General features: G+C 45.9%; 1 protein-coding gene across 1 annotated transcript in view; it reads right to left on the minus strand.

Annotated features, from left to right (window-relative positions):
• Nucleotides 1–13,023, minus strand: part of furina (furin (paired basic amino acid cleaving enzyme) a) — a 111,408-nt gene that overhangs the window by 53,444 nt on the left and 44,941 nt on the right. Inside the window, exon 3 of the mRNA XM_080843066.1 lies at nt 7,716–7,814. Coding sequence (XP_080699192.1) covers nt 7,716–7,814 — 99 coding nt within the window. The remainder of the gene's footprint in view (nt 1–7,715; nt 7,815–13,023) is intronic.

The following is a 13,023-nucleotide window of genomic DNA, read 5'->3' on the forward strand; positions in this document are numbered from 1 at the left end:
TTTCTTTGTTTGTCTCCCTTGTGTTGTCACACGTACTTTGTTCCTGTGTTTGTTTACCTTTGTCTGACTCCTTACACCCTGCCCTTGATTATCTGCCCGCTCTGTCTCTTAGTTCGTTTCCCTTGTGTTGTCATGTGTTATTTGGTTATTAGTTTGTTTACCTTTTGTTTCCTTGTGCCTGACTCCTCACGCCCCTGCCCTTTATTGTCTGTCCCTTGTTATCCATGGTGTATATAGTCTGTGTATTCTTGTTCTCGTTGCGTTCGTTGTGTTTTCTGGGTTTTTCCCTGTGTTCCTAGCGATTGTTAAATGATTCCAAGTTTATTAAGTTACTTGTGTTTCCAACCTCGGACTGTACATCGACTCTTCTCCTGCCTATGCCCTGTTTGGATTTGTTTGCCTGCTTTTGGAGTGCCTACATGTGAACCGAATCCTCCGTTTACCCTTCACTCTACTACTGTGTTTTGTGTTGTGCGTTTGAGTTTGAGTATCACCCACAATTCATAAGATTATGTCCAGCAATAGAATACTACTCTTGTGGTCCAGCATCTAATAGGTAACAGTAGGTCTCTTGCTGTCCAGTATCTAATAGGCAGAGGTAGAACTGAGTCAAGTCTGCTAGTACTGGTGAACTTTGACCAGCACCCATTCATTCCATACCAGTGTCTGGGAAACAGAGGAACCTGCTGTTGATGCAGCAATTCAGCAACAACGCCTGGTCTCACACACACACACACAGGTATTTCTTACAGTGGTGTGTAGCCTATTACAAAAATCTATTTTTTTACACAGGTCAGTTTGTGCACAGAGGTCACAATTAAGCCAGCCTTCTCCACCACCAGAGAAGAAGAAAAAAAAAAAAAAAAAACTATGGTCAACTAATAAAAGAGTACAAAGCAAATCAACAGACAGGCGCCTGACTGGGTCACAGAAAAAAAAACCTTTATATTGCTGGTGTCATAAATACAGCATCTGCCCAACAGGTCGATCGAACGCATTCATCACGAGAAATTAATTCCCGTTGAAGGCTACTGTGCGGATGATGAATGCTTTTGACGATTCGAGCAGCTGTTGCCATGGCAAGTGCCTGTCAAAACAGCTGTGGGGAGATTTAGAGTCGGGCAAGAGAGTAGGCAGCCCCGCAGCTCGTCAAGCCCCATCCAGGCCCGGCTGATAGGTGGCTGCCTGACTCGGTTGAGCTGCTTGTCAGCCGATCAGAAAAGATGGATGAGGATCTCGGAAAGAATGAGCAGGATCCTCGGGTGAACGGTGAAAATGATCATCCTAGGGAAAAGCAGGCTTCTAATAAGGACTCAGAGAACCAGGTGAAACATGCCGCTGCTTACAATCAACACATTAAATCATTCCCAGGCTGACAATAACAGTGTGAAACCGCTTCATAGTTTGAAACATGCACTATACATACACAGGAATGTCAAAAATGCCTCCATGCCTCTACCTCAAACAAATTTGGATTGAGTATGCAGACCAGACAGCTAGCTAACATAACAGCCATTTTGCTGTCATTCCCCAGCCTGCTTCTCATGCAAGCGATGAGTAATGGTACACATTGAATAATAATAATAATACGCTTTATGGCAGTCCAAGCAGAGCGGTCATAATATGCGATGTGGTAAAAACTGCTGACAGCTCAAATGCGTCTCTGAATGCTAGTCTGCCACAGAGCGGATCAGGAGTTCTGGGGAACAATGGAGGAATGCTAGGGGCCTCTTCCAGCAGTCCCCTTCAATTAGACTATCTGCCCCCGACAACCTTATCTAGGGGGCCGTTTCCTAGCCTAGCACGCCCAGACTCTATCAGCACGGTTTTAACTCAGGTTATTAGGCTGGAGTCTGGAAACGCTCTGGGTTGTTAGAACCAATTTTTGGCTCTGCCAATCAGTGAGTTTTGTGGATGGGTTTAGGTGATGAAAGGAAGAAAAGAGAAAATATTTGACAGCTATCTGACTACGACTATGTGGCTACGATCAAGGGAGGGGGAAAATATGCACAGAAAAAAAACTGTCTTTCTAATTTTGATTTACAAACCGTCTCTGTTTGGTGTGGCCTTGCTGTGAGGCAGTTATTTACAGGGAAGCTCAAAACGTTTAAAATCACTCAATATAATCCAGATCAACACCAATTAGCTACACCCCTCGCCCGATTGAAATCCAATGAAGTGTATCCAGTCCGCAGTGTGTGTGTTTGTGAAATCAATGTTTGGATGCAGTTGATCATTTTCTGTGTGTGTGTGTGTGTGTGTGTGTGCGTGTTTGTGTCATTATGGAATTATTCCTGGATGGTCAGAAGAATCATGAAGTGGTATTGCCATGTCTCACCCTGTCGACATCCGTTTCCCCTTGATGAGCGATGGCTTTGCAGTGATGCAGATCCAGGGCCGGGAACCTCCATGGAATGCGCTTGTGTGTGTGCGTGTTTGTGTGCGTGCGTGCGTGCGCCTGAGTGTGTGTCAGTGCTTGCTTGTCTGTGTCTGTGCGTGTCTGTGTGTGCGTACTTGTGTTTTCTTAGGGTTTTGTGTGTGTGTGTGTGTGTGTGTGTGTGTATGAATGCAGTGAATGCTGGCTGGCTGTGGGAGACTAGCACTTTCCTTATCACTACCCATAATCACCCAACTGCTCCTCAAGACATCTGGTTGTAGTCTGTCAGGTCGAGTGCTGCCTAGTGGCTTCTGCTCGACTCAAAGCTAAACACAGAAGTTGTGTGTGTGTGTGTGTGTGTGTGTGTGTGTGTGTGTGTGTGTGTGTGTGTGTGTGGATCAATACCAAGGCTAGTGGCGCCACAGTCGCCTGCACAGGATGAGAGGCGCTGGAGCTGTTCTGCACCCACCGCCTAAATAGAGAATTGTTTTGGTTCACACTAAAATGCTTATAGTGCTTCTAGACCTCAGACAGAGTTTAGTCGCTCATAACATTTTGCACATTAATTAAAACCAAACGTCAACACCATAGACCATTTCCTGTACTTCAGTCTGGGGCTGAGCTTAATCGTCGCCTGGGAAACCGGGCCATGATGTAATAAATAAGACTAAGTTTAATAACAGCAGACAAAACAATGCAAGTGATAGGATCCTGGAGAGGGCTACATCCATCATGATTAGGGCTGAACTTGCACTAACCCCTGCGCCTGACCAGGGCCCGATAAGAGCAGAGGTTTTAATGAAGCTGGAATCCAATCTGAGGGCGAGGCGCCACTTTCAATCAAAGCACTGAGACCCCAGAAACCCCAGAAACCCCCACTCTTATTACTTTAGCCACCCAACCTGTGTGTGCTTTTGTGTATTTGTGTACGTGCACCAAAGCCACAAGAAGAGAGTGTGTGTGTGTGTGTGTGTGTGTGTGTGTGTGTGTGCCTGTGTGTGTCTGTTTTTAATGTGTGTGTGGTGGTGGCAGTGAATGTTTATGAGTGAGAGAGTAAGTGTGTGTGTGTGTGTGTACTGGCAGTGTCCGTGAGTGAGTGAGAGAGAAAGAGAGTGTGTGTGTGTGTGTGTGTGTGTGTGTGTGTAGATTTCTGCTCATATTCTTGCTCCACACTCCTGGGACTCATCTACAACAATCAAGGCTACGAAGGCAGACAGCACAAACCCCAGACACACACAGAAAACGGGAGTTGAGAAAGCAAATGCTTTGATATTGCTCCTGTGTCGGCCACAGCGACAGCGGAAAGCCTGTGATAAATCTCTGCCGCTGTACTGTCCTTCTGTCCACAGGAAAATAAACGAAAACAGAAAAACACAAAAGGGGAAACTATAGACCGTCCAATCCTCCAAGTGTGCACACAGTATGGCATGTCAGGATGTGAAATTGGTGTGCGTGTGTGAGCGGGCATGTTTGGGGTATCAAATATTTCAAGTGCCAGTGTCTAACTGGCAAACCATTTCTGTTTGTGAAAAATAAAACAGGTACATGTTAAGTGGCCTCACATCCTCAAGAGAGAGTACAAGAGAATACCTCCCCTCAATTGCAAAAAATATAAACCACCACCTTACATGTGTTTGCTTCCATGCCCAAAGACAGCGTGAAGGGAGTGGTAGCTAAAAGGTGACAGCAGGTCACAGGACACTAATTTTGTCTGGGGGAGTTTTGTGAGTTACCCTCTGTGGGTTAATATGTTACTGCTAGCAAGGAGGAGTGTCTGCTGATAGTACTTGAGTATGTGAAAGATGGTGGAGACACCTCACATACTTAAAAGCTAAATTCAGGAAGGAAATAGACATAGAAGCTGCCTCTAGCCACATCCTTGAATGAAACAGCAGCTGATCGGCCTGTACAGAGAACTCGTCCTAATGAACTGAATTCAGTGGCTCAATGTCCACTTGGGTTCGCATGAGTACATCATTTTAGAAATGGAGTGATTATTTCCTGTCCATTTTTGTGTACATTCGGTGAAATCTGGCCATCATTAGTGAGCCCACCCAATGAAATGCACTGAAATGTCATGTTTGCTTGTATCTATTTTCACATTTTAACAACATTAATTTGTTTAGCCACATCAGTGTAGTAGCCTGGTATAGTATATGACAGACTCGATCTTTTGATCTTGGCTTCTCTGGTGCACTATTCTGCATGGAACTGCTGGTGTGGCCGAGGACTCAGGCATCAAACACAACCTGACTACCTTTCTGATTAACACACACACTTCATACAAACTATCATGATCAAAAAAGTGTTTGTTTGGTGGCCAGTGTCAAGTCTTTTGTTCAAATAGGAAGCCAAAAGAACAGAAAAGACAAATCATGGAGGGAATTGTATTTCAGTTAGGGGATAATTTGTGATAGCCAGTCAGACATTGTTTTGTTGCATTTTGGGAGCCCAATGGGGAAACTAGGCAAGTGAGTCTGCCTCGTCTCAACACGACCTTTTTCCATACAGTAAACACAAACTTTAATTTCTCTTTAGAGCTTTAGAGCTGTGCCATCTTCAATCAGACTTTCAGTTATACCACAGGAAAAGCATGTCATAACAACTGACTTAAATCTAAAACCCCCACTAGGTGTTTAGGAGCTTCCAAACTGGTTTTCAAACTTTCAAACTGTTTATGAATGTCTTCTGGAGAGCATTCCACAATCTATTGCCAGGTGATTCCTGCGACTAAATCATTGGACTCGAGAGTTCCTCTTCCCCAGCAAGGAACTCTGGGAGGGGAAAGAAATCAAACAACAGGAAGCCCAGGCTGAGCGGATTTCCCAGCAGGCCGAGCGCCTAATGTTCAGGTGGAGCTGATCTTCACCCTGATCGTCACAACCCCACTTCACCTCACCCTACAACTCTTCTGAGGCCAAAGAATGCAGAAATAAAAAAAATAAATAAATAAAAAAAACTCACCAGTGGGAATCAAATAATGAAGAAGAAAAAAAAGCCCAGAGCCTACAGACTCAAGGCCTGTCCGTGCCAGCCAAGGGCTTTGCTCCAAACACAGACTTCCAAGGGCTCTGTTCCAAACACAGACTTCCCTTGGGCACTTCACAGGAGCCCAGGTACTGTGGCTCCTCTTATCAGTGATCTCATGACGAGTGTACTTCAGAGAGAGGATGCTGGGCAGCTCGCTGGAACAAGGCCCCTCTTTCTCCCTCTGCCAGCCCTCTGAGATAGCACACGTCTGAGAGTGGCTCCAACACCAACTCACTTGCGTGTGTGTGTAAGCGTGTGTTAGCGTGTGTGTGTGTGAATATGAGAGTGCAAGTGTTAGACATTGACAAAATGTGTAAGATTCAATGTGTGTGTCTGTGTGTGTGTGTGTGTGTGTGTGTGTGTGTGTGTGTGTGTGTGTGTGTGTGTGTGTGTGTGTGTGTGTTGGAGCCGGACATCTGTGCTACTATACTGTGAATCTGGCATGTGAAGAGACACCACACTCAAACAGAGGTGAGTAATGGACTGTGCTCAACCAGCCAACAGGCATCCATTAGGCTCTTAAACACATCCACGTCAAACACACACACACACACACACACACACACACACACACACACACACACACACTCCTCTGATCTTGCAGCCCCTCTGATCTAGGCACTGATGAATGACAAATTATCTAGCTCTTCCTGAGTAGATGTGTGCGTGTGTGTGTATGTATACACATGTGTTATGATTGTGTTTGCATGTTTGTACGTTGTAGAGGAGATGATTCTGAAGAGCTGAAGTTACACTTCAAAGAGTCGGCCTTTCAAACCCATGACAGCCAGTCAGATACAAGAGGCTTTTATTTTCCTTTGTTGAAAGGATCCGCAAAAACAGGGGAGGCAGAAGTGGACCACTGCCATCAGAAATATGCCTGTGTGTGTGTGTGTGTGTGTGTGTGTGTGTGTGTGTGTGTGTGTGTGTGTGTGTGTGTGTGTGTGTGTGTGTGTGTGTGTGTGTGTGTTTGAGAGAGAGTGAGTGAGTTAGTGAGTAAATCACTAAGATGGATAATAGAGTCAGGCCAACTAGCGTCTGACCACAGCAGCATGACCAACATGACCCCTCTCTTTAAAAGGGTGATGAAAAAAGGTCAACAGGAAAAAAAAAATGTTTTCCTTCCTAAAGCATTCCTTCACTGCATCAGGGCCCATCTGAGAGATCAGTTACACACACACAAACACTAACACGAACCAACACACACACACACACACACACACACACACACACACACACACACACACACACACACACACACACACACACCCTTTACCGAGGATGCTTTTCATCTCTCCTTTAAAGATGGGGGGATGGAGAAGAAAGGGAGGGGTGGTGGCAGAGCCAGAGAGAGAAAAGGGCAAATAAAGGAAAGAGGATGTTGTGAGACATCAGTGCCATCTATTAAAACGGCAATATGAATGGCTCCTGCAGGCCAAGCCTCATGGCTCAGGGATCCACAACACACACACACACACACACACACACACACACACACACACACACACACACCTCAGCATTCTTAGGGGGGGAATGCAGCAGTTCCCTTTTGGTGTGTGAGTAATGGGGTCTCCATGGAGCAGGGGCTACGTCTGGGCCCGTCACGGAGGGGAGACTGACTTTGCGCGCACACACACACACACACACACACACACACACACACACACACAACTTCTCAGGGTGACCCTTCAGTCAGGCTGGACAGTGCACTAATTTACCACCTGGACGACCAGAAAGAGAAAGAAAAGGCAGTTTTCTTTTTTTCTGATGGAATTGGTCACTGAAAAAAAGTATTTTGGCATGACACAATAAGTGGGTATCTGCTTTTAAAAGAAGGAAGGAAAAGAAAGGAAGATGACAGCCAGAAAAATGGTCCCTGTGGGTGCTGCGTGAGGGGACTGCAGAGTGTTTGGCATTCTAATGCATGCTGAGACGGCAGGGAGGGATTCAGTCACCAGAACACAGCAAGAGGAGGAAATATGAGAAAAGGCACCTGAAACACACACACACACACACACACACACACACACACACAGACAAACATATACACTTACAACACACACACACACACACACACACACACACACACACACACACACACACACACACACACAGACAAACATATACACTTACAAACACACACACACACACAGACAAACATATATACATTCACAAACACACAAAAACAAACAACAACACACAGACACACACACACACACCGCATCAGGATGTAAGGGGACTCAATAACTGAAGGAAGATAAATCATTCTAAAAGTTATGGAGACTAAGGTAGACACAATCTCCCTCACCTGAGCTTCGCTGTGGAGTCGCACATGGTAACCACGGTGATCGGACAGCGACCTCTTAACCACCCTGTGGTGTCGGAAGTGGTAAATATCACCAAACACCTGTGGAAAGACAGAAAGAAACAAACAAAATGTCAGAGTTGTTAACAGCAGAACCACACTAGTGCTCATTTTGTTGATGAAAAACTATGATGAAATAGGTTCGGTGGCAACCATGCCATGACCAAGACGAGACGGCATCGATGTCTACACCAATGTCAAACAGTTACTGTGACTATATCAACATGCAATGTTGTTGCTGAAAAAACAAGACTCAAATGTAGCTGAGGTTGGTTCATGTCTTGGTGGTTGGTAGGTAGGTGGTGTTACATTATGTAAGATGTGTTCTATAATAGGCAACCTAATTGTTGTGAAGGAACTGAAAAGCAGCGGCAAAGGTAACATAGGATTGAGTAGGCTGTGGACATAAAATAACTAAGATAAGCTTGCATCTCTCAACAACAGGACATTGACGACGTTAGATGGCTTTCGTCTATATTTTTCTACTGAGAAAACGTAGAAGCCCACCCATCTTTTCTGGCAAACCTTATTTTAAAGCCATGTTAAGCAGACCGTTTTCAGCGCATGTAGCTAAGTAGCTATTTCGCGCATCATTTTGTGCATCTCAACGTGCTTAAAACAGCGTTTATTTAACAGTAGTTTATAAAAGACTTAATTATACAGAGAAACGGACACGGAACAAAACTGTGTGGAAAATAGGTTTAAGACTAAAATCAAATTAAAACCAAATAACTAGCTGCCAAAATGAACACTACAGCACACCAACACTAATCAATCTCCCAATCAATGACTTTCATTCAGTGCTGATGTAACAGTTCTGAAAGAGCTGGGGGGGGGGGGGGGGGGGTTAAAAGAGGATGAGCCATGAGGGAGTGTGTAATATAATCAACCTCTCTGCAAGTCCACAGAGAGAGAGAGTGAGAGAGAGCGAGAGAGAGAGAAATTTACATCGAACGGGACAGTACTGCTACAGTTGTGCTGCTGGGCTTTCATGTAATCTCATGAGCCATTTAGAAGCCAAATCAATTGCATCTCCAATCTGTGTCCATCTCTCCCATTGTCTCACACACACACACACACACACAAACAGCAACTGTCCCAGCTGCCCTATATCTCCCCGTACTCCGATGCCCTGTCCTTCTCTCCTATTCTCCGCTTCTATCTTTCCTTCTCTTATCTTTTCTTTCCTCATTTCTCCTCCATTTTCTTCTTCAATCTTTTATATTCTCCAGTCTCCCCATGTCTTCCTGTCCATATTCCCTTTCTCTTCGATCTCCTCTCGCTCCTCCCGTCCTGGCCTGGCCCTCAGCAGAGGAAGGGGAGTCTGTAATGGCCCCCAGCTTTACGGCGCTCTAAAAGCCACAGCACTGTACCTGTCTCTCTGTTAACAGCCCTCCTTTAAAGCAAGGGACTCATTTTTATCTTCGTTCAGCTTTACGAGCCACCTGTGTGCTTGCGCGCACACACGCACACGCACACGACCACGCACACGACCACACGACCACGCACACGACCACGCACACGCACACGCACACGCACACACACACACACACAGGCATAGATGCGCACGCACACACACACAGGCACATTTCATGGAGGTTCCCGGAACTGCATCACTGTAAAGCCATCGCTCATAAAAGGGGAAACGGATTTCCACAGGGTGAGAGATGGCAATGCCACTTCATGATTCTTCTGACCATCCAGTAATAATTACAAACACACACACACACACACACACACACACACACACACACACACACACACACACACACGCACACACACACACACGGTGATCAACTGCATCTAAACATTGATTTCAAACTGCAAATATTGCACTTTGGAGAGGCATTTGTAAAACCAGTCAATGCCGTAAGGTTTGGAATATTGATCTGCGCATGATTTCCTTCAGCAGTGTGTGTGTGTGTGCGCGTGCCTGTGTGAGCACCAATATCTAAAACCTTAGGGTGCTAAACAGACCCCTTCCTAAAAACTTGTTCAAACCAAACCACACTGGCAAGCACAAGCAAGCGGGCACGCACACACACACACACACACACACACACACACACACACACACACACACACCACAGCCTTGTCTGTCATCGTAAACACTCCACCAGGTGCGTTAGATTGCTCATGGCGGTCCCCTAATCCATGGCCAAATGGTGGTGAGCTGCAGCCAGCTGAGCTCCAGGATGAGAGCTCCAGTGTCTCCAGCCTAGCTGTCCCACTCTGGCACTCCCTGCCTGGGCAGCCGTGACGGGAGAGCCTGCTGCTGCTGCTGCTGCTGCCGGTGGAGGCTGGCTGAGGGGGGGGACACTCTGGTGGCCATGTGTTGTGTGTGAGTGGCTTGGATGGGTTTGCTCATCTCAAGGCTACGGTGCTGAACCACGGCTGTTTATGATCAACTGACCACCTCTGAAAGTCCCCTCACATCCCATCACACAGAAATACAAACACACGTATACAAAACACACACACACACACACACACACAAATACAAACACACACACACATACAAACACACACATACACAAATACAAACACACACACACACACACACACACACACACACACACACACACACACACACACACACACACACACACACACACACACACACACACACACACACACACACACACACACACACACACACACACACACACACACACACACACACACACACACACACACAAATACAAACATACAGAACATTAAAGGTTCGGCTGTGTGCTTCATCGCTCACTAGACTGCAGCTCTGAAGTATTTTCCAAGTGATAAACATTTAGCCCAGGCCTTGTGCTATAAATACACCCTCCTGTCCGTGTGTGTGTGTGTGTGTGTGTGTGTGTGTGTGTGTGTGTGTGTGTCTGCGTGCGTGCGTGTGTGCGTGCGTGCGTGCGTGCGTGTGTGCATATACAAGCTCATGCTTTGTGTGCATGATGACTCAACATGCCATACATTTCGCCAGCACACAGTCCAGTCTCCAACTCTCTAGTCAGGCAGATTTACATGCTGACAAACTGAGCATTCATCTGTAGGGCATCTGTTGATGAAAAACATGGTTTATGTCTCGTGTGTGTGTTTGCGCTCTCTCTCTTTCTCTCTTTCTCTCTCTCTCTCTCTCAAACACTCGACTCGGACATCTTCATTCTGCTCTCGTTTTCTCCTCCGTACAAAAACATCGCCACAGTTTCTCTACAGAGTCTTTGGAGCTGTCTCTTACAGTGGGCAAGTCCAACGTACAGAAGCTAGCCTATTTCCTGCCCCTGTGTTAGGCACCATTTTGTAGGGTTCTCAAAGGGGAACCATGTCGAGACTGTTGTTACCCTCATACCCCCCCCCCACACTCTCTCACACACACACACACACACACACACACACACACACACACACACACACACACACACACACACACACACACACACACACACACACACACACACACACACACACACACACACACACACACACACACACACACACAACTACATTTCTAATGATCATTTTTAATGATCTTGTGTGCACCAAGCATTAACCATCATAAGAGAGTTACACACCCCCCCCCCCCCCACATCCCTCTCCCTTTACAGACTGGGAGCTCCATCCATCATTATTACGAGATCCTCAGAAGCACATTGATTTTGTGGCGAATCAACAAGCCTGTCAGTCAGTGTGTGTGTGTGTGTGTGTGTGTGTGTGTGTGTGTGTGTGTGTGTGTGTGTGTGTGTGTGTGTGGTTTCAGCTCCCAACCCAACCCTTAGAGCATGACCGCCTCAGTCAGGTGAAGACTTACGCAAGAGCCTTATGAGTCATGGACACACACACACACACACACACATACACACACGCAAAGAAGCAGATTCTTACAGATTCTGATATCTATGCAAGAAGCTCCAGGTAAATATAATATGCAGTGCTGTAAGCGCATGTGTGTGGGTGCGTTTGTGCACAATAATACAGTGTTATATTTTTAGTTTTTAACGAAACTGTTAAAATGATGTCACACATCAAAATTGACAGAGGAGGTTGACACTCTTTGTGTGTGTGTGTGTGTGTGTGTGTGTGTGTGTGTGTGTGAGAGTGTATTTAAGTGTTTGTGACATAATATGCACATATGATAAAACAGAGAAGAATTTAAATTTGAGCCATGAAGGCATCCGTCTTATCCCATTCAATCAGGGGTAAACACTCTGGATTAAGGCAAGCTGACACACATCTCACACACACACACACACACACACACACACACACTGAAGTAGAGAAGAAAAAAGGATTGGAAAAAGGCAAAGTCTTAAGCAAGAGAGAGAGACACACACACACACACACACACACACACACACACACACACACACACAGATTACCTTTAACCAGAGAGTGAATATGAGCACAATAACAAAAGCAGGATGACTAGAGGGAGGAGAGAGGGAAAGAGAAGGAGGGGGGGTGAGGATGGAGATAAAGTGATGGAGAAAACATAAAGGGAGAGAGAGAAAAAACACACACTGACATGCTGTAAAGAAGCATGCATATTTCCACTGGGACAGAATCCCTTTTAAAGAGTGATAAAGAGAGCTGGGAGCACTGAGTGTGTGTCTCTGTGTGTGTGTGTGTGTGTGTGTGTGTGTGTGTGTGTGTGTGTGTGTCTGTGTGTCTGTCTGTGTGTGTGTGTGTCTGTGTGTGTGTCTGTGTGTGTGTCTGTGTGTGTGTCTGTGTGTGTGTCTGTGTGTGTGTCTGTGTGTGTGTGTGTGTGTGTGTGTGGGCGCGTGTCCACTTTGTGTGAACATAGATAAGGGCGAAAAATCCATCCGGAGGACAAAGAGAGAAGAGAAAAAAAGATGTACATAGAGAGAAAGAGTGAGAGAAAGAAAGAATACGAGAAAGAAACAGATACAGAACTGGAAAGTGTGTGACAGACAGAGAGGATTGACAGGCGATGCGGCTGCAGTTCTCATCATATCAGACCTATATCTCATCAGCACCTCCCTTTCCAGCAATCCCCCAGAGCAGAGGGCTATCCCCATGATATAACTGCACACACCCAACATAGAGATACACACACACACACACACACACACTAAACACTTCCCTGTTTTCAGTCTTAATATCAGACAAAATCTTTTGCAGCGCAACACCCAAACGTGTGTGAAGGCGGGCAGGCTGGCTCCGGGTAGAGCAGCAAAACTGTCACGTAGACAGATACACACACACACACACACACAGACATACAAGCACCCCCCTACACACA

This window comes from Sprattus sprattus (genome assembly GCF_963457725.1).
Source record: "Sprattus sprattus genome assembly, chromosome: 8".
Lineage (NCBI taxonomy): Eukaryota > Metazoa > Chordata > Actinopteri > Clupeiformes > Clupeidae > Sprattus > Sprattus sprattus.